The sequence below is a fragment of the Sebastes fasciatus genome, chromosome 11 (genome assembly GCF_043250625.1).
Source record: "Sebastes fasciatus isolate fSebFas1 chromosome 11, fSebFas1.pri, whole genome shotgun sequence".
Lineage (NCBI taxonomy): Eukaryota > Metazoa > Chordata > Actinopteri > Perciformes > Sebastidae > Sebastes > Sebastes fasciatus.
Window position 1 is genome coordinate 4,529,289 of NC_133805.1, and position 24,169 is coordinate 4,553,457.

Below are 24,169 nucleotides of genomic sequence, written 5' to 3' on the forward strand. Positions count from 1 at the left end.
GGAACAACCTAAAAATGCAAAGTCAGTTCAGGTAAACAAACATCATCATGAGCAGTGAAACAGACACAGGAAGGAGCGCCACCTGAAGACACTCACACATTTACAGAACAACTCATGAGAAGATGTCAAAGTACCACCATAATGTTTGATGACAGATGATCTCTGAGCAGTGAAGAAATTACACAACAATCAGCTCTCAGCAACAAACATTTAAGAGTTAAAACGCAGAATTTAACCCTTAAATGACTTCTCTCTATTTCAGTTTACAGAATTCAGCAGTGACTCCATAATTGTAATAAAGCCAAATTCCAGCATAGAGAGGCTCAGTGAATGTGGTCTGGACTCTGTGGAGGAGGGTCATGGTTTGATTGGTGGTGGAGACGCTGAAGAAGGACAAAATACCTGCACTGTGATCCAGGTACACTCCTATTCTGGAGGACTGAGGACCTGAGACAGGAGTTTTAACATTGTTGTACCAAAATGCATAACGGTCTCTGTCAAATCTAAATGTCCAAGATTTGTCATTGTGTCCAAATCCACATTCATTCCAGCCACCTTCTCTGCGGTTGTTCTTGTATGCGACTGCTATAAGAACTCCATTTCCTTGCCACTCCACCTCCCAGTAACAACGTCCAGTCAGGCTCTCTCTACTCAGGACCTGCCAACATTCAGTGAATCTGTCTGGGTGACTGGAATATTTCTGATTTTGATCTGTTGATGTTGCTTTTCTGTTCCCCTCAGATAACAACACCACTGTGTGTGCTGTATTTGGATCCAGTGTGATTTCTCGGGAATATTTTAAGAATCCAGCTCTGGTCTTGGGCTCTGCTTGTGAATTTGACAGTAAAACATCCACTTCAATCACTGTCTGTGAGATGTTTGTCCATTTCTCACTCAGAACGTCCTGTAGTTTATCAATGACTTCTGACACAGCTGCCGTCACGTCCTCAAAGTAGCGCAGAGGACGGATATCAATGCTGGATGTAGATTCTCTGAGTGGTGACAGTGAGGGGTAGTTGTGTAGAAACTGATTGTGATCCTCTGTGTGTGACAGCAGCTTCAGCTCAGCGTCTCTCCTCTTCAGTTCAGTGATCTCCTGCTCCAGCTTCTCCTGAAGCTCTTTCACTCGACTCACTTCACTTTTCTGCTGGGATCTGACCTGCTGCTTCACATCACAGCTTCTTTTCTCCATGAGACGGATCAGCTCGGTGAAGATCTTCTCACTGTCCTCCACTGCTTTATCAGCAGAGCGATTGACAGCCTCCACCTCCTGTTGGAGCAGCTTCACATCTTTCTCTCTGTCCTGGATCCTCTGCTGGATGTTGAGTCGACTCAGCTTGAGCTTTAAATGTTCATCTGGAGAGCAGATACCCTGCTGGTGAGTACAGCAGAGCATCTTCATCACCTCATCTTGATGACGAGAGCAGATGTTCTCCCAGAGCTTCTTGGAGGGCTCCACCAGCTTGTGCTTTTCAAAAGCTGGGGATTCATAATGAGGCTGGAGGTGTTGCTCACAGTAAGAGGCCAGACACACCTGACAGGACTTGAAGGCTTTCAGTTTCCTCCCAGTGCAGACATCACAGACCAAATCTTCAGGTCCAGCATAGCAGTGATCAGCAGGAGCAGCTTGGAGTCCAGTCTTCTTCAGTTGCTCCACTAAATCTGCTAACATGGTGTTTTTCATCAGGACAGGCCTCAGTGTGAAGGTGTGCCAACACTCAGGGCAGATGACGATTTTCTTCCCATTCTTTTCAAAGCAAGAGCGTTTAAGACAGTTCATGCAGTAGCTGTGTCCACAGGGAATAGTCACCGGATCCTTCAGTAGATCCTGACAGAATAAACAGCAGAAGGTCTTTCGGTCCAGTTGAACTCCTTGCTGCGCCATTTCGCCCTGTAGCAGTGACTGTGTGAGAGTTTCATTGACTTAAATACAAACTCTGCTCCTTTTGTTCATGTTCATATGTTAATCTGTACTGAATGGGGCTCGTCAGCTCCTGCTCTATCACAGGTTGGCTAAACCCATCTTCACACTTGCATATCAGTGAGGGGGAGGGAACAAGGCGATATTTGCACAGAGCGGAGCTGGCTGTGTTTGAGAGCAGGATGAAGAGGGAGGAGTTATCAAGCTTTCATGCAATAGAAAGCCAAAGTCACGCCTCTTCCGGTGGACCGCCATGGGACCTTGTTTCGGAAAAAATAGGAACAGTAGTCAATGGAGAGAGATAAATCACAGATACCACAGTATCAAGGAGAAAGTGAGGAGTATCCTGGCAGATAGATCCCATCCTCTCTTCAGCTAGTTTGAGCTGAACGAGGTGCTATAGAGTCCATCTGGCAACTAAAAATGTGGTTAAAAAATCCTTCATCCCAAATGTCATCAATATTCTTTACTCAGCAAAGTCACCGAGCAGATCTAAGCCACATGAACTGTTTTAATTTGTAACATAGCCTGTCTATATATCTGTTTTTTAATAACTCCTGTCTGATTTTAATGTTGTTTCTTGTGATTGGTGATTCGAAGACAAATTTCCTCCCTGGTGGATAATAAAGATGTATTGTATTGCATTGTAAATATCTTTTTGATCCCTTTTTAATTGCGTCATGAATCACACATTATGATGTTTGTCAATGTAAAAGATAATTTTGCACGTTAAGAAAGTCTCAGGGATTTCTTTCTTTGTAATTGTCTGTTAGATAAAAACATAGTAAACACAGTTTACTATCAAAACTATCAATTTGTGTATGGGGATATTGGATTTTACCGTTTGGGGTCTAGAATGTGACAGGGGGTCTTTCACAGGGTTGACACATATAATCTATAACTATGCATTATAAGCTTGTCATGTTTTGTAATGTAAAATTTGATAAGTTACCAGTAACTGTATCCTTCAGACCAATGCAGAAGAGGTTGTAGTGAAGTAGAAGTATAAAGTAGCCGAAAACAAGAATACTCAAGTCACAAAGTTGTACTTGAGTGTAGTACTTGAGTAAAACTATTTCATTATCACTGATGATTGTCTGAACAAACAGCTTTTACATGTCAAAGAAGGTAAATAGAAGATGAGTTGTTCTCAGTAAACGACTCTGCTTCTGTCTGAAAGGGTCTCAGATAGATACCAAGTGCAAACCTAACCCCCCCCCCACACTCCCATAACGATGGCCAACGACCTGAATGAGTTCTACTGTCGTTTTAAAAGACAATGGGACAGTCCTGAACACCAACGACGACTCTCTCCTACCTGGAGAGGGATGTTAACAGGCTGTTCAAGAGAAGCCACTGTACACTACCTACTCAGCAGCCAACAGCAGACTCTAATCCAGAATGAACCAGATCAGCTGCAACTACTAATCAACAGTCAGCACTCAAATGTATTAGTTTCCTCATACCCTTAAAATTAGAAAAGATTTACTGATAGTTGTAAATGAATCGGTTCATAATAAAGTATCAGCTTGAAATGAAATCTTCAAACACACCGTGGTCGACCTGAACTTCAGTAGGTGGAAGCATGAAGTTCAAAAGCACTTTTGTAAAACATGGGTGATTTAAAGTTGAAATAAATGAGGGCAAACAGAAGTTAAACCTCCAGTCAGCGAGTATCATGAACCAAACAACCACTAATAAAGGCAATAAGTTCAACTTTTTTTAAATTTTGAATGATGTCGTCCCATAAAGTCTGTCTATCTATGCAACACAGTGGTTAAAAACGCTGCTCATTTCTCGGTGACAAAATGTTTTAGTGAGGAAAGTTTTAAGGACTGAGACTGACAGACTCTAAACATTTACACTGTAGTTTGTGGTGTTTCAGGAGGAAAACTGTCTCAGTTATACTCTCATATCAGTTTCATATTTTCTCCACCAGCTTTCTATGATACCCTGGAATGAAGACAAGGAGGAAAATATTTTGTTTATGTTTGTTTATTCATCATGTAAACCTTCAGTTTGTTCACACATCCCATCAGTAATCATGTACAGATTCACTTCATCAACACAATCAGTTGGTTTGAATAGAATCTCAGCGATGTAAAAGAGAACAATGAAGGATCTCCTTATTGATTATGATCAGGATAATTACAGTGTAAAAAAAGTGGGGAGAACATACGGTAAAGGAAGGTCTGGTGCCTTTTCTCTTAAGACTCATGCAGTGGAACAACCTAAAAATGCAAAGTCAGTTCAAGTAAACAAACATCATAATCATGAGCAGTGAAACAGACACAGGAAGGAGCGCCACCTGAAGACACTCACACATTTACAGAACAACTCATGAGAAGATGTCAAAGAATCACCATAATATTTGATGACAGATGATCTCTGAGCAGTGAAGAAATGACACAACAATCAGCTCTCAGCAACAAACATTTAAGAGTTAAAACACAGAATTCAACCCTTAAATTACTTCTGTCTATTTCAGTTTACAGAACTCAGCAGTGACTCCATAATTGTAATAAAGCCAAATTCCAGCATAGAGAGGCTCAGTGAATGTGGTCTGGACTCTGTGGAGGAGGGTCATGGTTTGATTGGTGGTGGAGACGCTGTAGAAGGACAGAATACCTGCACTGTGATCCAGGTACACTCCTACTCTGGAGGACTGAGGACCTGAGACAGGAGTTTTAACATTGTTGTACCAAAATGCATAACGGTCTCTGTCAAATCTAAATGTCCAAGATTTGTCATTGTGTCCAAATCCACATTCATTCCAGCCCCCTTCTCTGCGGTTGTTCTTGTATGCGACTGCTATAAGAACTCCATTTCCTTGCCACTCCACCTCCCAGTAACAACGTCCAGTCAGACTCTCTCTACTCAGGACCTGCCAACATTCAGTGAATCTGTCTGGGTGATTGGAATATTTCTGATTTTGCTCGGTTGATGTTGCTTTTCTGTTCCCATCAGATAATAACACCACTTCGTGTGCTGTGTTTGGATCCAGTGTGATTTCTCGTGAATATTTTAAGAATCCAACTCTGGTCTTGGGCTCTGCTTGTGAATTTGACAGTAAAACATCCACTTCAGTCACTGTCTGTGAGATGTTTGTCCATTTGTCACTCAGAACGACCCGTAGTTTATCCATGACTTCTGACACAGCTGCCCTCACGTCCTCAAAGTAGCGCAGAGGACGGATATCGATGCTGGATGTAGATTCTCTGAGTGGTGACAATGAGGGGTAGCTGAGTAGAAACTGGTTGTTATCCTCTGTGTGTGACAGCAGCTTCAGCTCAGCGTCTCTCCTCTTCAGCTCAGTGATCTCCTGCTCCAGCTTCTCCTGAAGCTCTTTGACTCGACTCACTTCACTTCTCTGCTGGGATCTGACCTGCTGCTTCACATCACAGCTTCTTTTCTCCATGAGAAGCATCAGCTTGGTGAAGATCTTCTCACTGTACTTCACTGCTTTATCAGCAGAGTGGTTGACAGCCTCCACCTCCTTTTGGAGCAGCTTCACATCTTTCTCTCTGTCCTGGATCCTCTGCTGGATGTTGAGTCGACTCACCTCCAGCTCTCTCTGCCTCTCGGTCCTTTCTGCTGCAGCTGAGACGGTGTCGTGGCCTTTATGTTCCTCCACAGAGCAGAGATAACAGATACACTGCTGATCAGTACGACAGAACATCTTCATCACCTCGTCGTGACGAGAGCAGATGTTCTCCTGGAGCTTCTTGGAGGGCTCCACCAGTTTGTGATTTTCAAATAATTCATAATGAGGCTGGAGGTGTTGCTCACAGTAAGAGGCCAGACACACCAGACAGGACTTGAAGGCTTTCAGTCTCCTCCCAGTGCAGACATCACAGACCAAATCTTCAGGTCCAGCATAGCAGTGATCAGCAGGAGCAGCTTGGAGTCCAGTCTTCTTCAGTTGCTCCACTAAATCTGCTAACATGGTGTTTTTCATCAGGACAGGCCTCAGTGTGAAGGTGTGCCAACACTCAGGGCAGATGACGATTTTCTTCCCATTCTTTTCAAAGCAAGAGCGTTTAAGACAGTTCATGCAGTAGCTGTGTCCACAGGGAATAGTCACCGGATCCTTCAGTAGATCCTGACAGAATAAACAGCAGAAGGTCTTTCGGTCCAGTTGAACTCCTTGCTGCGCCATTTCGCCCTGTAGCAGTGACTGTGTGAGAGTTTCATTGACTTAAATACAAACTCTGCTCCTTTTGTTCATGTTCATATGTTAATCTGTACTGAATGGGGCTCGTCAGCTCCTGCTCTATCACAGGTTGGCTAAACCTATCTTCCACTTGCATATCAGTGAGGGGGAGGGAACAAGGCGATATTTGCACAGAGCGGAGCTGGCTGTGTTTGAGAGCAGGATGAAGAGGGAGGAGTTATCAAGCTTTCATGCAATAGAAAGCCAAAGTCACGCCTCTTCCGGTGGACCGCCATGGGACCTTGTTTCGGAAAAAATAGGAACAGTAGTCAATGGAGAGAGATAAATCACAGATACCACAGTATCAAGGAGAAAGCGAGGAGTATCCTGGCAGATAACTCCCATCCTCTCTTCAGCTAGTTTGAGCTGAACGAGGTGCTATAGAGTCCATCTGGCAACTAAAAATGTGGTTAAAAAATCCTTCATCCCAAATGTCATCAATATTCTTTACTCAGCAAAGTCACCGAGCAGATCTAAGCCACATGAACTGTTTTAATTTGTAACATAGCCTGTCTATATATCTGTTTTTTAATAACTCCTATCTGATTTTAATGTTGTTTCTTGTGATTGGTGATTCGAAGACAAATTTCCTCCCTAGTGGATAATAAAGATGTATTGTATTGCATTGTAAATATCTTTTTGATCCCTTTTTAATTGCGTCATGAATCACACATTATGATGTTTGTCAATGTAAAAGATAATTTTGCACGTTAAGAAAGTCTCAGGGATTTCTTTTTTTGTAATTGTCTGTTAGATAAAAACATAGTAAACACAGTTTACTATCAAAACTATCAATTTGTGTATGGGGATATTGGATTTTACCATTTGGGGTCTAGAATGTGACAGGGGGTCTTTCACAGGGTTGACACATATAATCTATAATTATGCATTATAAGCCTGTCATGTTTTGTAATGTAAAATTTGACAAGTTACCAGTAACTGTATCCTTCAGACCAATGCAGAAGAGGAAAAAGTTGAATATTTCTCTCTGAGTTGTAGTGAAGTAGAAGTATAAAGTAGCCGAAAACAAGAATACTCAAGTCACAAAGTTGTACTTGACTGTAGTACTTGAGTAAAACTATTTCATTATCACTGCTGATTGTCTGAACAAACAGCTTTTACATGTCAAAGAAGGTAAATAGAAGATGAGTTGTTCTCAGTAAACGACTCTGCTTCTGTCTGAAAGGGTCTCAGATAGATACCAAATGCAAACCTAACCCCCCCCCCACACTCCCATAACGATGGCCAACGACCTGAAAGAGTTCTACTGTCGTTTTAAAAGACAATGGGACAGTCCTGAACACCAACGACGACTCTCTCCTTCCTGGAGAGGGATGTTAACAGGCTGTTCAAGAGAATCCACTGTACACTACCTGCTCAGCAGCAAACAGCAGACTCTAATCCAGAATGAACCAGATCAGCTGCAACTACTAATCAACAGACAGCACTCAAACTTATTAGTTTCCTCATACCCTTAAAATTAGAAAAGATTTACTGATAGTTGTAAATGAATTGGTTCATAATAAAGTATCAGCTTGAAATGAAATCTTCAAACACACCGTGGTCGACCTGAACTTCAGTAGGTGGAAGCATGAAGTCCAAAAGCACTTTTGTAAAACATGGGTGATTTAAAGTTGAAATAAATGAGGGCAAACAGAAGTTAAACCTCCAGTCAGCGAGTATCATGAACCAAACAACCACTGATAAAGGCAATAAGTTCAACTTTTTTAAAATTTTGAATGATGTCGTCCCATAAAGTCTGTCTATCTATGCAACACAGTGGTTAAAAACGCTGCACATTTCTCGGTGACAAAGGTCTTTTAGTGAGGAAAGTTTTAAGGACTGAGACTGACTGACTCTAAACAATTACACTGTAGTTTGTGTTGTTTCAGGAGGAAAACTGTCTCAGTTATTCTCTCATATCAGTTTCACATTTTCTCCACCAGCTTTCTATGATACCCTGGAATGAAGACAAGGAGGAAAATACTTTGTTTATGTTTGTTTATTCATCATGGAAACCTTCAGTTTGTTCACACATCCCATCAGTAAAGTCTGTTAAATGACTCTTGTTCAATGATCTCATGTTCAGATTCACTTCATCAACACAATCAGTTTGTTTGAGCAGAATCTCAGTGATGTGAACGAGAATAATGCAGGATCTCCTTATTGATTATGATCATGATAATTACAGTTTCATAAAGCTCAAAGGTCTGCCAAACAAATAAATGTCAATGTAATTATAGTTTTTATTTCTAAAATATCTTTTAAAGCCAAAGAAGTTTACATATTCATGCAGAGCGATATCAGTTCAGGTGAACAAAGATCATCATGAGCAGTGAAACAGACACAGGAAGGAGCGCCACCTGAAGACACTCACACATTTACAGAACAACTCATGAGAATATGTCAAAGTAACACCATAATGTTTGATTGACAGCTGATCTCTGAGCAGTGAAGAAATGACACAACAATCAGCTCTCAGCAACAAACATGGAGACAAAATGAGTTTAAGAGTTAAAACACAGAACTTAACCCTTAAATGACTTCTGTCTATTTCAGTTTACACAACTCAGCAGTGTCTCCACAATAGTAATAAAGCCAAAGTCCGGCATAGAGAGGCTCAATGAATGTGGTCTGGACTCTGTGGAGGAGAGTCATGGTTTCAGAGACGCTGTAGAAGGACAGAATACCTGCACTGTGATCCAGATACACTCCTACTCGGGAGGACTGAGGACCTGAGACAGAAGTTTTGATATTGTTATACAAAAATTTATAACTGTTGTTGTCACATCTTAACGCCCACGATTTGTCATTTTGTCCAAACCCACATTCATCCGACCTCCCTGTTTTCCTGATACTCTTGTAGGCGACCACCACATAAACTCCTCTCCCTCTCCTCTCCACCTCCCAGTAACAACGTCCAGTCAGACTTTCTCTACTCAGGACCTGATGACATTCAGTGAATCTGTCTGGGTGACTAGAATAAGACTGATGTTGCATTGTTAATGTTGCTTTTCTGTTCCCCTCAGATAACAACAGCAGTGTGTTTGCTGTGTTTGGATCCAGTGTGATTTCTCGTGAATATTTTAAGAATCCAGCTCTGGTCTTGGGCTCTGGTTGTGGCAGTAAAACATCCACTTCAGTCACTGTCTGTGTGACGTTTGTCCATTTCTCTCTCAGAACGTCCTGTAGTTTATCTCTGACTTCTGACACAGCCGCCGTCACGTCCTCAAAGTAGCTCAGAGGACGGATGTTGATGCTGGATGTAGATTCACTGAGTGGTGACAGTGAGGGGTAGCTGAGTAGAAACTGGTTGTGATCCTCTGTGTGTGACAGCAGCTTCAGCTCAGCGTCTCTCCTCTTCAGCTCAGTGATCTCCTGCTCCAGCTTCTCCTGAAGCTCTTTGACTCGACTCACTTCACTTTTCTGCTGGTATCTGACCTGCTGCTTCAGATCACAGCGTCTTTTATCCATGAGACGGATCAGCTCGGTGAAGATCTTCTCACTGTCCTCCACTGCTTTATCAGCAGAGCGATTGACAGCCTCCACCTCCTGTTGGAGCAGCTTCACATCTTTCTCTCTGTCCCGGATCCTCTGCTGGATGTTGAGTCGACTCACCTCCAGCTTTCTCTGCCTCTCAGTCCTTTCTGCTTTCTCCTGGAGCTTCTTGGAGGGCTCCACCAGTTTGTGTTTCTTGAACGGAGCTGAGTCATAATGAGGCTGGAGGTGTTTCTCACAGTAAGAGGCCAGACACATCAGACAGGACTTGAAGGCTTTCAGTTTCCTCCCAGTGCAGACATCACAGGCCACATCTTCAGGTCCAGCATAGCAGTGATCAGCAGGAGCAGCTTGGAGTCCAGTCTTCTTCAGCTCCTCCACTAAATCTGCTAACAATGTGCTTTTCATCAGGATAGGCCTCCGTTTGAAAGTCTGCCTACACTGAGGGCAGCTGTAGATCTTCTTCTCTTCCTCTCCATCCCAGTGGGTTTTAATACAGTTCATGCAGTAGCTGTGTCCACAGGAAGTAGTCACCGGATCCTTCAGTAGATCCAGACAGATGGAACATGAGAATGACTCTCGGTCCAGCTGAACTCCTTTCTGCGCCATTTCACCTCTCAGTAGCAACGACTGTCTGAGTTTCACTTCCTGAGAAGTGAATAAAGTTTGAGCTCTGATCTAAACAGCATGTGTCTGTGCAGTGAATGGGGCCTGTCAGCTCTTGCACTTCACCACCATTTTGGCTACACCCTCCTTCAAACTGTAGATCTAAAGGGGAGGGAACAAGGAAATAAAAGGGCTGAGTGGAGCTGTTTGTGTTTGAGAGCAGGAAGAGGAGGGTGGGGTTATCACGCTATGATTCATTCAAGGAAGAGGAGCTCGTGAATTTTAACTCTGTGCGTTCCAATACCCATACTACCATACTATTTAGTCTGACAGAACAAGATTTAGTATGTCCCAATACATAGTATGTCAAATGCAGTATGCCAAAAAATACCAGGATGTCCTACTACATCTGGTCACATTTTGCAGAAAGAAAGTAAACATGCTTTTCTGGCTGTTCTGACCCACAATTAGTTTAATATTTTCTCCATCAGCTTTCTATGATACCCTGGAATGAAGACAAGGAGGAAAATACTTTGTTCATGTTTGTTTATTCATCATGTAAACCTTCAGTTTGTTCACACATCCCATCAGTAAAGTCTGTTAAATTACTCTTGTTCAGTTATTCCATGTATAATGAATGATCTCTTTATTGATTATGATCATGCTAAACAATTAAATGAAATAATACATTTCTCTACAAATTGTGAGAACAAAATATCTACAGTAAGTGAAGGTCTGATTGCTTTCTCTCTTAAGACTCATGCAGTGAGAGAAACAACAACCTACAAATGCATCAATACAAATATTCATCAAACATTTAGAGCACAGAGAAGTTTACATATTCATGCAGAGAATATCAGTTCAGGTGAACAAACATCATCATGAGCAGTGAAACAGACACAGGAAGGAGCGCCACCTGAAGACACTCACACATTTACAGAACAAAGTACAAAGTAGAAGATGTCAAAGTACCACCTTAATGTTTGATTGACAGCTGATCTCTGAGCAGTGAAGAAATGACACAACAATCAGCTCTCAGCAACAAACATGGAGACAGAATGAGTTTAAGAGGCAAAACACAGAATTTAACCCTTAAATGACTTCTGTCTATTCCAGTTTACAGAATTCAGCAGTATAAGAATAATGGAATACATTATGAAGTCCAGCATAGAGAGGCTCAGTGAATGTGGTCTGGACTCTGTGGAGGAGAGTCATGGTTTCAGAGACGCTGTAGAAGGACAGAATACCTGCACTGTGATCCAGGTACACCCCTATTCTGGAGGACTCGGGACGGGACCGGACACCTGAGACGGGACTTTCAACATTGTTGTACCAAAACCTATAACTATAATTTCTGTAAGAAAATAACGCCCAAGATTTCTCATTTTTTCCAAACTCACATTCCTCCGTGCTCCCTTCTCTCTTGATACTCTTGTATGCAACTGCTACATAAATCTCTTCCCCTCTCCATTCCACCTCCCAGTAACAACGTCCAGTCAGACTCTCTCTACTCAGGACCTGCCAAAAATGAGTGAATCTGTCTGGGTGACTAGGATAAGACTGCTCTGCAATTGTTACTTTTCTGTTCCCCTCAGATAATAACAGATGTGTGTTTGCTGTGTTTGGATCCAGTGTGATTTCTTTTGAATATTTTAAGAATCCAGCTCTGGTCTTGGGCTCTGGTTGTGACAGTAAAACATCCACTTCAGTCACTGTCTGTGAGACGTTTGTCCATTTCTCTCTCAGAACGTCCTGTAGTTTATCCCTGACTTCTGTCACAGCCGCCGTCACGTCCTCAAAGTAGCTCAGAGGACGGATATTGATGCTGGATGAGTGTGTAGATTCACTGAGTGGTGACAGTGAGGGGTAGTCGAGTAGAAACTGGTTGTGATCCTCTGTGTGTGACAGCAGCTTCAGCTCAGCGTCTCTCCTCTTCAGCTCAGTGATCTCCTGCTCCAGCTCCTCCTGAAGCTCTTTGACTCGACTCACTTCACTTTTCTGCTGGGATCTGACCTGCTGCTTCACATCACAGCTTCTTTTCTCCATGAGACGGATCAGCTCGGTGAAGATCTTCTCACTGTCCTCCACTGCTTTATCAGCAGAGCGATTGACAGCCTCCACCTCCTGTTGGAGCAGCTTCACATCTTTCTCTCTGTCCTGGATCCTCTGCTGGATGTTGAGTCGACTCACCTCCAGCTCTCTCTGCCTCTCGGTCCTTTCTGCTGCAGCTGAGACGGTGTCGTGGCCTTTATGTTCATCCACAGAGCAGAGATAACAGATACACTGCTGATCAGTACGACAGAACATCTTCATCACCTCATCGTGACGAGAGCAGATGTTCTCCTGGAGCTTCTTGGAGGGCTCCACCAGCTTATGTTTCTTTAATGGAGCCACGTCATAATGAGGCTGGAGGTGTTTCTCACAGTAAGAGGCCAGACAGGCGAGACAGGACTTGAAGGCTTTCAGTTTCCTCCCAGTGCAGACATCACAGGCCACATCTTCAGGTCCAGCATAGCAGTGATCAGCAGGAGCAGCTTGAAGTCCAGTCTTCTTCAGCTCCTCCACTAAAACTGCTAACATGGTGCTTTTCATCAGGACAGGCCTCCGTTTGAAGGTCTGCCTACACTGAGGGCAGCTGTAGGTCTTCTTCTCTTCTTCTCCACCCCAAAAGCCTTTAATACAGTTCATGCAGTAGCTGTGTCCACAGGGAATAGTCACTGGATCCTTCAGTAGATCCAGACATATCGAACAAGAGAAGGTTTCCCGCTCTAGCTGAACTCCTTTCTGCGCCATTTCACCTCTTAATAGCAACGACTGTCTGAGTCTAACTTCCTGGGAAGTGAAACTAGTTTGAGCTCTGATCTAAACAGCATGTGTTTGTGCAGTGAATAGGGCCTATCAGCTCTCACCATGTTGGTTACACCCTCCTTCAAACTGTAGATCTGAAGGGGAAGGAACAAGGAAATAAATGGACGAGTGGAGCTGCTGTGTTTGAGAGCAGGAAGAGGAGGGAGGAGTTATCAAGCTTTGCTTCATTCCGGGAAGAGGAGCGGTTAGAGAGAGATACGTGTGGTTTGTTTATATTATAGAGATCATTTCTCAGTTAAAAACACAGGAACCATAAGCTTTTAGGAGGTAAACTCTTCTTGGTACCTCTGGGTTTGGAGACAGCTCCCCAGTTTTCAGAATTAGCTCTTCTTTTTTCCTGAAATACTGTTTGATGATGCTGATACAGCAGATGAGAAATAGAAAAGTGAATCACTGCTGTAGAAGGAATGAAATCCCCAAATAGTTTTTACTTATGTGATAAAGTCCTTCAAATGTTTGTGTAGAAAACAGATTTAATCTAGAATATCATTTTGAGTAAAAGGTGTATTTTAATGTTAGATGCATTTAAACAAATAAATTAAATATGTTAGTTGTCCTGAATCCCACAGGACATGAATGCATCATTTGACTCTAATGGGAGATTACTGGCCTTATAATAAGTATATCCTAAATAAACAAATGCAATCTACATAAAAACAATCAGTGTGATAAAGGATCAGTGAGTAACAATTAGGGGGATCTATTGACAGAAATGGTATATAATATTAATAAGTATGTTTTCTTTAGTGCCTAATCACCTGAAAATAAGAATCATGTTTTCGTGACCTCAGAATGAGACATTTAGGGAGTGGGTCCTCTTCACGGAGTCCGCCACGTTACACCGCCATGTTTCTACAGTAGCCCAGAACGGCTTGGGCCGGAGTCGATAACGTTACTCGCTCCCGTTACTCGCTCCCGTTACTCGCTCCCGTCCTCTCTCTCTCGCTTCACCACTCACTTCCCTCGTACACACACACACTCTAAGCGCTGGCTCTGCTCCAGATGACGTAGGCTGCTCTTACAACAACTGGCTCTAGAGAGGATCTTTTGCGTTTTTGCGTCGGCCACTGTAGCTCTCCAACACGCTTGGCACACGGGAGAGATTTCAGTCGGTTGCAGTCTCAACCTCACCGCCAGATACCGCCAGATCCTACACACTGCTCCTTTAATGCCATTTTCCAAAAAAACAAACCCCTCGACATCACTTTTCGGTGGCGGTAAACACGTGCTTTATGTTGTGAATTAAAAAAAATTGCTTGTTTAGATTCAGGCTACAAAACCACTTAGTCAGGTTTAGGAAAAAAATAACATTGTTGGACTTAAAGCTACTATGTTTGTACAGTGAACATGAAACAGAATTTTGCAATGTACGGGACAAGAACAGCCGTCTCTGTGACAAATGACAAACAATAAATGAGAAGTCTATGGCCACAACGGCGGGTGCAACAAGCATTATTAAGCCACATAAATAAAATAAACTGACACTTCTTATAGAATCAACAGCAGAATAAAACATCACCAAGCAGACAACATGGAGTCGTATAAACTATATGAACTCTACAGCAGCTGCATACACACGTTACAGTAAAGGAGAGCTGCACAGTTTTATACACCATTTAACACACACACACACACACACACACACACACACACACACACACACAGAGACACGGTGCTCTGTTTCTATACAACACAGTGTTTGTTGACGTCCCTCTCTGTACAGTGAGTTACATCCATCAGTGAGTTTGCTGTACTCACCTGTCTGAACGTCATTCTGGGAGTCTCGTGCACCATGAAGTCCTCCATGATCTGCTCCAGGTTCAACTCTGCTGCTCCTCAAAGTTTTCAGACATGTTGAGTAGCATGTTAGCAGGTTGGCCAGATCCAGCATGCACCTTGTTGGTCTGCAACATCTAGGGTGTGATTGATTTGGGTCACAGAGCGTGCTGGCAGGGTGGTGCATTAAATCAGTGACAGTATGATTCCTGACTTAATAACTATAAGTAAAGAACTAATATCGGTTTGACACCATTTACCATGATGTATGACACAATGCACTTTTACTATAAAGGTTTTTTATCAGCCTAAAAAGATGTTCTTAACTGAAACTGGAGACAAACTGAGTTGAGGCGCTTTAACCTCCACTACTGATATTTATTGATCGGTGCTATCGACACAATTCTTCACAAAAAAAAGCATCGATATGAGAATAACCTTCTGACACACAACCCAAACACACTGTGGTCAACCTGAACTTCAGTAGCTGGCAGAAACAAACTAAAGTTAGTAGAAAATCTACTAGAACAGTGTTAAAACATTAAAAACACAGGTGAGGTTTTTAAAAAGTGAAATGAAGGAGGACATACAGTAAACGCCTCGGTTAGTGAGGGACACAAGCCAAACTACCACCAGGAAAATCACTCATTTCTGTTTGTTTTTTTACTAAAAAAAAGGAGAATTCACTTTAACTAAGAGAAATCCGACACCCTGACCATGATGTATGAGACATTATAAAGTTTCTGATGGGCTTAAAAACATGGTTTAAAACATGCAGACAGACTGAGTAGAGGTGCTTTAACCTCCACTACATCCCTGGTTAGCAGGATGAGGGCGCCCTCTTGTGTTGTGTATCAGGTTTCACATTTCTCTTGTTATTAACCTGCTGTGATGTTCACTCCAGGAAGACATGTCAAAACTTCACTGAGCCTTTGGCAGCTTCAAACAACATCAGTAAAGAGACATTTAAATAGATGTAATATCACACTATGTCAGTTTGTTCACAGGAGTCACACCCTGTAACACTGATGCTGCATTCAGGTCACATGGGCAAGATGGTAGAGAGGAATTTCCACTTTACAAATATTATTCTAACATCAGCTCTCAGGTTGTAAATAGTATTTGGGAATGTGAGATTTGAGGCTGTAGGTTCAATTTTCTCTGACTTCTTGAATTCTGATTAAACAACATTGAAATATTTATAACCAAATGTAGAGAATCATCTACACAATATCTGCTGTCTCATGTGTGTCAGGACTCAACAAAACCTCCTCATACCCAAACTTGACCAGACTGACTGACTCTAAACATGAAGACTGGACTTTGTGGTGTTTCAGGAGGAAAACTGTCTCAGTTATTCTCTCATATTAGTTTAATATTTTCTCCATCAGCATTGTATGATACCCTGGAATGAAGACAAGGAGGAAAATACTTTGTTCATGTTTGTTTATTCATCATGTAAACCTTCAGTTTGTTCACACATCCCATCAGTAAAGTCTGTTAAATTACTCTTGTTCAGTTATTCCATGTATAATGAATGATCTCTTTATTGATCATGCTAAACAAATAAATGAAATAATACATTTCTCTACAAATTGTGAGAATAAAATATCTACAGTAAAGGAAGGTCTGATTGCTTTCTCTCTTAAGACTCATGCAGTGAGAGAAACAACAACCTACAAATGCATCAATACAAATATTCATCAAACATTTAGAGCACAAAGAAGTTTACATTTTCATGCAGAGAATATCAGTTCAGGTGAACAAAGATCATCATGAGCAGTGAAACAGACACAGGAAGGAGCGCCACCTGAAGACACTCATACATTTACAGAACAACTCATGAGAAGATGTCAAAGTACCACCATAACGTTTGATTGACAGCTGATCTCTGAGCAGTGAAGAAATGACTTAATCAGCTCTCAGCAACAAACATGGAAACAAAATGAGTTTAAGAGTTAAAACACAGAATTTAACCCTTAAATGACTTCTGTCTATTTCAGTTTACAGAATTCAGCAGTATAAGAATAATAGAATACATTATGAAGTCCAGCATAGAGAGGCTCAGTGAATGTGGTCTGGACTCTGTGGAGGAGAGTCATGGTTTCAGAGACGCTGTAGAAGGACAGAATACCTGCACTGTGATCCAGGTACACCCCTATTCTGGAGGACTTGGGACTGGACTGGGGACCTGAGACGGGACTTTCAACATTGTTGTACCAAAAGCTATAACTACGATTTCTGTAAGAAAATAATGCCCAAGATTTCTCATTTTTTCCAAACTCACATTCCTCCGTGTTCCCTGCTCTCCTGATACTCTTGTATGCAACTGCTACATAAATCTCTTCCCCTCTCCATTCCACCTCCCAGTAACAACGTCCAGTCAGACTCTCTCTACTCAGAACCTGCCAAAAATGAGTGAATCTGTCTGGGTGACTAGGATAAGACTGCTCTGCAATTGTTACTTTTCTGTTCCCCTCAGATAATAACAGCTCTGTGTGTGCTGTGTTTGGATCCAGTGTGATTTCTCGTGAATATTGTAAGAATCCAGCTCTGGTCTTGGGCTCTGGTTGTGGCAGTAAAACATCCACATTAGACACTGTCCATGAGACGTTTGTCCATTTCTCTCTCAGAACGTCCTGTAGTTTATCTCTGACTTCTGTCACAGCAGCCGTCACGTCGTCAAAGTAGCTCAGAGGACGGATATTGATGCTGGATGAGTGTGTAGATTCACTGAGTGGTGACAGTGAGGGGTAGTCGAGTAGAAACTGGTTGTGATCCTCTGTGTGTGACAGCAGCTTCAGCTCAGCGTCTCTCCTCTTCAGCTCAGTGATCTCCTGCTCCAGCTTCTCCTGAAGCTCTTTGACTCGACTCACTTCACTTTTCTGCTGGGATCTGACCTGCTGCTTCACATCACAGCTTCTTTTCTCCATGAGATGGATCAGCTCGGTGAAGATCTTCTCACTGTTTCTCACTGCTTTATCAGCAGAGCGATTGACAGCCTTCACCTCCTGTTGGAGCAGCTTCACATCTTTCTCTCTGTCCTGGATCCTCTGCTGGATGTTGAGTCGACTCACCTCCAGCTCTCTCTGCCTCTCGGTCCTTTCTGCTGCAGCTGAGACGGTGTCGTGGCCTTTATGTTCATCCACAGAGCAGAGATAACAGATACACTGCTGATCAGTACGACAGAACATCTTCATCACCTCATCGTGACGAGAGCAGATGTTCTCCTGGAGCTTCTTGGAGGGCTCCACCAGCTTGTGTTTCTTTAATGGAGCCACGTCATAATGAGGCTGGAGGTGTTTCTCACAGTAAGAGGCCAGACAGGCGAGACAGGACTTGAAGGCTTTCAGTTTCCTCCCAGTGCAGACATCACAGGCCACATCTTCAGGTCCAGCATAGCAGTGATCAGCAGGAGCAGCTTGGAGTCCAGTCTTCTTCAGCTCCTCCACTAAAACTGCTAACATGGTGTTTTTCATCAGGACAGGCCTCGTTGTGAAGGTCTGCCTACACTGAGGGCAGCTGTAGATCATCTTCTCATCCTCTCCATCCCAGAAGCTTTTAATACAGTTCATGCAGTAGCTGTGTCCACAGGAAGTAGTCACCGGATCCTTCAGTAGATCCAGACAGATCGAACAAGAGAAGGTTTCCCGCTCCAGCTGAACTCCTTTCTGCGCCATTTCACCTCTCAGTAGCAACGACTGTCTGAGTTTCACTTCCTGAGAACCGACACTAGTTTGAGCTCTGATCTAAACAGCATGTGTTTGTGCAGTGAATAGGGCCTGTCAGCTCTCACCATGTTGGTTACACCCTCCTTCAAACTGTAGATCTGAAGGGGAGGGAACAAGGAAATAAATGGACCGAGTGGAGCTGAGCAGGAAGAGGAGGGAGGAGTTATCAAGCTTTGCTTCATTCCAGGAAGAGGAGCGGTCAGAGAGAGATACGTGTGGTTTGTTTATAATATAGAGATCATTTCTCAGTTAAAAACACCGGAGCCATAAGCTTTTAGGAGTTAAACTCTTCTTGGTACCTCTGGGTTTGGAGACAGCTCCCCAGTTTTCAGAATTAGCTCTTCTTTTTTCCTGAAATACTGTTTGATGATGCTGATACAGCAGATGAGAAATAGAAAAGTGAATCACTGCTATAGAAGGAATGAAATCCCCAAATAGTTTTTACTTGTGTGATAAAGTCCTTCAAATGTTTGTGTAGAAAACAGATTTAATCTAGAATATAATTTTGAGTAAAAGGTGTATTTTAATGTTAGATGCATTTAAACAAATAAATCAAATATGTTAGTTGTCCTGAATCCCACAGGACATGAATGCATCATTTGACTCTAATGGGAGATTACTGGCCTTATAATAAGTATATCCTAAATAAACAAATGCAATCTACATAAAAACAATCAGTGTGATAAAGGACCAATGAGTAACAATTAGGGGGATCTATTGACAGAAATGGTATATAATATTAATAAGTATGTTTTCTTTAGTGCCTAATCACCTGAAAATAAGAATCATGTTTTCGTGACCTCAGAATGAGACGTTTAGGGAGTGGGTCCTCTTCACGGAGTCCGCCACGTTACACCGCCATGTTTCTACAGTAGCCCAGAACGGCTTGGGCCGGAGTCGATAACGTTACTCGCTCCCGTTACTCGCTCCCGTTGCCGCCGTTCTCTCTCTCTCGCTTCACCACTCACTTCCCTCGTACACACACACACTCTAAGCGCTGGCTCTGCTCCAGATGACCTAGGCTGCTCTTACAACAACTGGCTCTAGAGAGGATCTTTTGCGTTTTTGCGTCGGCCACTGTAGCTCTCCAACACGCTTGGCACACGGGAGAGATTTCAGTCGGTTGCAGTCTCAACCTCACCGCCAGATACCGCCAGATCCTACACACTGCTCCTTTAATGCCATTTTCCAAAAAAACAGACCCCTCGGCATCACTTTTCGGTGGCGGTAAACACGTGCTTTATGTTGTGAATTAAAAAAAATTGCTTGTTTAGATTCAGGCTACAAAACCACTTAGTCAGGTTTAGGAAAAAAATAACATTGTTGGACTTAAAGCTACTATGTTTGTACAGTGAACATGAAACAGAATTTTGCAATGTACGGGACAAGAACAGCAGTCTCTCGATGAAAGCCTTGTTGTTTGTTGTTAAATCAAAGAACACCTATAGGCTACAAAATGAATTGCATTTAATGTCAATGATCGATTATAAACATACAACAACCGTCCTCGGTGCAGCCTTACCAGAAATTATTACAGAGGAGACAAAACTCAGACAATTAAACAAAAATGACAAACAATAAATAAGAAGTCTATGGACACAACGACGGGTGCAACAAGCATTATTAAGCCACATAAATAAAATAAACTGACACTTCTTATAGAATCAACAGCAGAATAAAACATCACCAAGCAGACAACATGGAGTCGTGTAAACTATATGAACTCTACAGCAGCTGCATACACACATGTTAAAGTATAGGAGAGCTGCACAATTTTATACATCATGTAGCACACACACACAGAGACACAATGCTCTGTTTCTATACAACACAGTGTTTGTTGACGTCCCTCTCTGTACAGTGAGTTACATCCATCAGTGAGTTTGTTGTACTCACCTGTCTGAACGTCATTCTGGGAGTCTCGTGCACCATGAAGAACTCCATGATCTGCTCCAGGATCAACTCTGCTGCTCCTCAAACTTTTCAGACATGTTGAGTAGCATGTTAGCAGGTTGGCCAGATCCAGCATGCACCTTGTTGGTCTGCAACATCTAGGGTGTGATTGATTTGGGTCACAGAGCGTGCTGGCAGGGTGGTGCATTAAATCAGTGACAGTATGGTTCCTGACTAAATAACTATAAGTAAAGAACTAATATCGGTTTGACACCATTTACCATGATGTATGACACAATGCACTTTTACTATAAAGGTTTTTATCAGACTAAAAAGATGTTCTTAACTGAAACTGGAGACAAACTGAGTTGAGGTGCTTTAACCTCCACTACTGATATTTATTGATCGGTGCTATCGACACAATTCTTCACAAAAAAAGGCTTCAATATGAGAATAACCTTCTGACACACAACCCAAACAAACTGTTGTAAACCAGAACTTCAGCAGCTGGCAGAAAAAGAAAAGAAAAGTTAGTAGAAAATCTACTAGAGCAGTGTTAAAACATTAAAAACACAGGTGAGGTTTTTAAAAAGTGAAATGAAGGAGGACATACAGTAAACGCCTCGGTTAGTGAGGGACACAAGCCAAACTACCACCAGGAAAATCACTCATTTCTGCTTTTTTTACTAAAAAAGGAGAACTCACTTTGACTAAGAGAAGTCCGACACCCCTGACCATGATGTATGAGACATTATAAAGTTTCTGATGGGCTTAAAAACATGGTTTAAAACATGCAGACAGACTGAATAGAGGAGCTTTAACCTCCACTACATCCCTGGTTAGCAGGATGAGGGCGCCCTCTTGTGTTGTGCATCAGGTTTCACATTTCTTTTGTTATTAACCTGCTGTGATGTTCACTGCAGGAAGACATGTCAAAACTTCACTGAGCCTTTGGCAGCTTCACACAACATCAGTAAAGAGACATTTAAATAGATGTAATATCACACTATGTCAGTTTGTTCACAGGAGTCACACCCTGTAACACTGATGCTGCATTCAGGTCACATGGGCAAGATGGTAGAGAGGAGTTTCCAATTTGAGGCTGGAGGTTAAATTTTCTCTGACTTCTTTAATTCTGATTAAACAACATTGAAATATTTGTAACCAAATGTAGAGAAACATCTACACAATATCTGTTGTCTCATGTGTGTCAGGACTCAACAAAACCTCCTCACACCCAAACTTGACCAGACTGACTGACTCTAAACATGAACACTGGACCTTGTGGTGTTTCAGGAGGAAAACTGTCTCAGTTATTCTCTCATATTAGTTTCATATTTTCTCCATCAGCTTTGTATGATACCCTGGAATGAAAACGAGGAGGAAAATACTTTGTTCATGTTTGTTTATTCATCATGGAAACCTTCAGTTTGTTCACACATCCCATCAGTAAAGTCTGTTAAATTACTCTTGTTCAGTTATTCCATGTATAATGAATGATCTCCTTATTGATTATGATCATGCTGAACAAATAAATGAAAAAATAAATTTCTCTACAAATTGTGAGAACAAAATATCTACAGTAAAGGAAGGTCTGATTGCTTTCTCTCTTAAGACTCATGCAGTGAGAGAAACAACAACCTACAAATGCATCAATACAAATATTCATCAAACATTTAGAGCACAGAGAAGTTTACATATTCATGCAGAGAAAAATCAGTTTAGGTGAATAAACATCATCATGAGCAGTGAAACAGACACAGGAAGGAGCGCCACCTGAAGACACTCACACATTTACAGAACAACTCATGAGAAGATGTCAAAGAATCTCCATAATGTTTGATTGACAGCTGATCTCTGAGCAGCGAAGAAATGACACAACAATCAGCTCTTAGCAACAAACATGGAGACAAAATGAGTTTAAGAGGCAAAACACAGCATTTAACCCTTAAATGACTTCTGTCTATTTCAGTTTACACAACTCAGCAGTGTCTCCAGAATCATAATAAAGACAAAGTCCAGCATAGAGAGGCTCAGTGAATGTGGTCTGGACTCTGTGGAGGAGAGTCATGGTTTCAGAGACGCTGTAGAAGGACAGAATACCTGCACTGTGATCCAGGTACACTCCTATTCTGGAGGACAGAGGACCTGAGACAGAAGTTTCGATATCATTATACAGAAAATTATAACTGTTTTTGTCACATCTTAAAGCCCAAGATTTGCCATTTTGTCCAAACCCACATTCGTCCCAGCCCCCTGCTCTCCTGATACTGTTGTATGCGACTGCTATAAGAGCTCCATCTCCTTTCCTCTTCACCTCCCAGTAACAACGTCCAGTCAGACTCTCTCTACTCAGGACCTGAGGCCAATTAGTGAATCTGTCTGGGTGACTAGAATAAGACTGTTGTTTCATCGTTAATGTTGCTTTTCTGTTCCCCTCAGATAATAACAGCTGTGTGTATGCTGTGTTTGGATCCAGTGTGATTTCACACGAATATTGTAAGAATCCAGCTCTGGTCTTGGGCTCTGGTTGTGACAGTAAAACATCCACTTCAGTCACTGTCTGTGAGACATTTGTCCATTTCTCTCTCAGAACCTCCTGCAGTTTATCTCTGACTTCTGACACAGCCGCCGCCACGTCCTCAAAGTAGCTCAGAGGACGGATATTGATGCTGGATGAGTGTGTAGATTCACTGAGTGGTGACAGTGAGGGGTAGTTGAGTAGAAACTGGTTGTGATCCTCTGTGTGTGACAGCAGCTTCAGCTCAGCGTCTCTCCTCTTCAGCTCAGTGATCTCCTGCTCCAGCTTCTCCTGAAGCTCTTTGACTCGACTCACTTCACTTTTCTGCTGGGATCTGACCTGCTGCTTCACATCACAGCTTCTTTTCTCCATGAGACGGATCAGCTCGGTGAAGATCTTCTCACTGTCCTCCACTGCTTTATCAGCAGAGCGATTGACAGCCTCCACCTCCTGTTGGAGCAGCTTCACATCTTTCTCTCTGTCCTGGATCCTCTGCTGGATGTTGAGTCGACTCACCTCCAGCTCTCTCTGCCTCTCGGTCCTTTCTGCTGCAGCTGAGACGGTGTGGTGGCCTTTATGTTCATCCATTAAGCAGAGATAACAGATACACTGCTGATCAGTACGACAGAACATCTTCATCACTTCATCGTGACGAGAGCAGATGTTCTCCTGGAGCTTCTTGGAGGGCTCCACCAGCTTGTGTTTCTTGAATGGAGCTGAGTCATAATGAGGCTGGAGGTGTTTCTCACAGTAAGAGGCCAGACACACCAGACACGACTTGAAGGCTTTCAGTTTCCTCCCAGTGCAGACATCACAGGCCACATCTTCAGGTCCAGCATAGCAGTGATCAGCAGGAGCAGCTTGGAGTCCAGTCTTCTTCAGTTTCTCCACTAAATCTGCTAACATGGTGCTTTTCATCAGGACAGGCCTCCGTTTGAAGGTCTGCCTACACTGAGGGCAGCTGTAGATCTTCTTCTCATCGTCTCCTTTCCAGTAGCTTTTAATACAGTTCATGCAGTAGCTGTGTCCACAGGAAGTAGTCACCGGATCCTTCAGTAGATCCAGACAGATCGAACAAGAGAATGACTCTTGGTCCAGCTGAACTTCTTGCAGCTCCATATCCAAACAGAAAGTGTGCTCTC

At 42.5% G+C, this 24,169-nt stretch overlaps 6 protein-coding genes across 7 annotated transcripts in view; all 6 read right to left on the reverse strand.

The window, feature by feature from the left end:
- LOC141776454 (tripartite motif-containing protein 16-like) lies at window positions 1-13,031 on the reverse strand. Its single transcript, XM_074650072.1, has 2 exons — window positions 11,543-13,031; window positions 1-447 (listed from the first exon to the last, which is right to left on the reverse strand). Exons 1-2 carry the CDS (start codon window positions 13,029-13,031, stop codon window positions 254-256), a joined length of 1,683 nt encoding a protein of 560 aa, XP_074506173.1. The 3' UTR covers window positions 1-253.
- Window positions 3,911-6,080, reverse strand: LOC141776471 (tripartite motif-containing protein 16-like protein). Its single transcript, XM_074650091.1, has 2 exons — window positions 5,772-6,080; window positions 3,911-5,549 (listed from the first exon to the last, which is right to left on the reverse strand). Exons 1-2 carry the CDS (start codon window positions 6,078-6,080, stop codon window positions 4,401-4,403), a joined length of 1,458 nt encoding a protein of 485 aa, XP_074506192.1. The 3' UTR covers window positions 3,911-4,400.
- Window positions 8,124-10,396, reverse strand: LOC141776467 (E3 ubiquitin/ISG15 ligase TRIM25-like). The gene has a single exon (XM_074650087.1). The coding sequence runs from the start codon at window positions 10,239-10,241 to the stop codon at window positions 8,685-8,687; it is 1,557 nt and encodes a 518-aa protein (XP_074506188.1). The 5' UTR covers window positions 10,242-10,396; the 3' UTR covers window positions 8,124-8,684.
- LOC141776463 (tripartite motif-containing protein 16-like) overlaps window positions 10,770-24,169 on the reverse strand; it is a 25,657-nt gene continuing 12,257 nt past the window's right edge. The window contains exon 2 of one of the 2 annotated variants that reach the window (XM_074650081.1): window positions 10,770-11,154. The gene's annotated coding sequence lies outside the window, so the exon portion shown is untranslated. Of the gene's footprint in view, window positions 11,155-16,311; window positions 16,693-24,169 lie in introns of those variants that run through there. The other variant, XM_074650083.1, reaches the window with a different exon arrangement.
- Window positions 16,802-18,691, reverse strand: LOC141776455 (tripartite motif-containing protein 16-like). The gene has a single exon (XM_074650073.1). The coding sequence runs from the start codon at window positions 18,560-18,562 to the stop codon at window positions 16,877-16,879; it is 1,686 nt and encodes a 561-aa protein (XP_074506174.1). The 5' UTR covers window positions 18,563-18,691; the 3' UTR covers window positions 16,802-16,876.
- On the reverse strand, window positions 22,397-24,146 carry LOC141776457 (tripartite motif-containing protein 16-like). Its single transcript, XM_074650074.1, has one exon. The coding sequence runs from the start codon at window positions 24,144-24,146 to the stop codon at window positions 22,470-22,472; it is 1,677 nt and encodes a 558-aa protein (XP_074506175.1). The 3' UTR covers window positions 22,397-22,469.

Coding starts and splice junctions, on each gene's coding strand:
- LOC141776454 (XM_074650072.1), bottom strand. CDS start 13,031: ATGGCGCAGAAAGGAGTTCAGCTAGAGCGGGAAACCTTCTCTTGTTCG. Junction 448..11,542: donor TGTTGAAAGTCCCGTCTCAG/GTGTCCGGTCCC, acceptor CTCCTGTCTCAG/GTCCTCAGTCCTCCAGAATA.
- LOC141776455 (XM_074650073.1), bottom strand. CDS start 18,562: ATGGCGCAGAAAGGAGTTCAGCTGGAGCGGGAAACCTTCTCTTGTTCG.
- LOC141776467 (XM_074650087.1), bottom strand. CDS start 10,241: ATGGCGCAGAAAGGAGTTCAGCTGGACCGAGAGTCATTCTCATGTTCC.
- LOC141776471 (XM_074650091.1), bottom strand. CDS start 6,080: ATGGCGCAGCAAGGAGTTCAACTGGACCGAAAGACCTTCTGCTGTTTA. Junction 5,550..5,771: donor CTGAAGATTTGGTCTGTGAT/GTCTGCACTGGG, acceptor TGCTCTGTGGAG/GAACATAAAGGCCACGACAC.
- LOC141776457 (XM_074650074.1), bottom strand. CDS start 24,146: ATGGAGCTGCAAGAAGTTCAGCTGGACCAAGAGTCATTCTCTTGTTCG.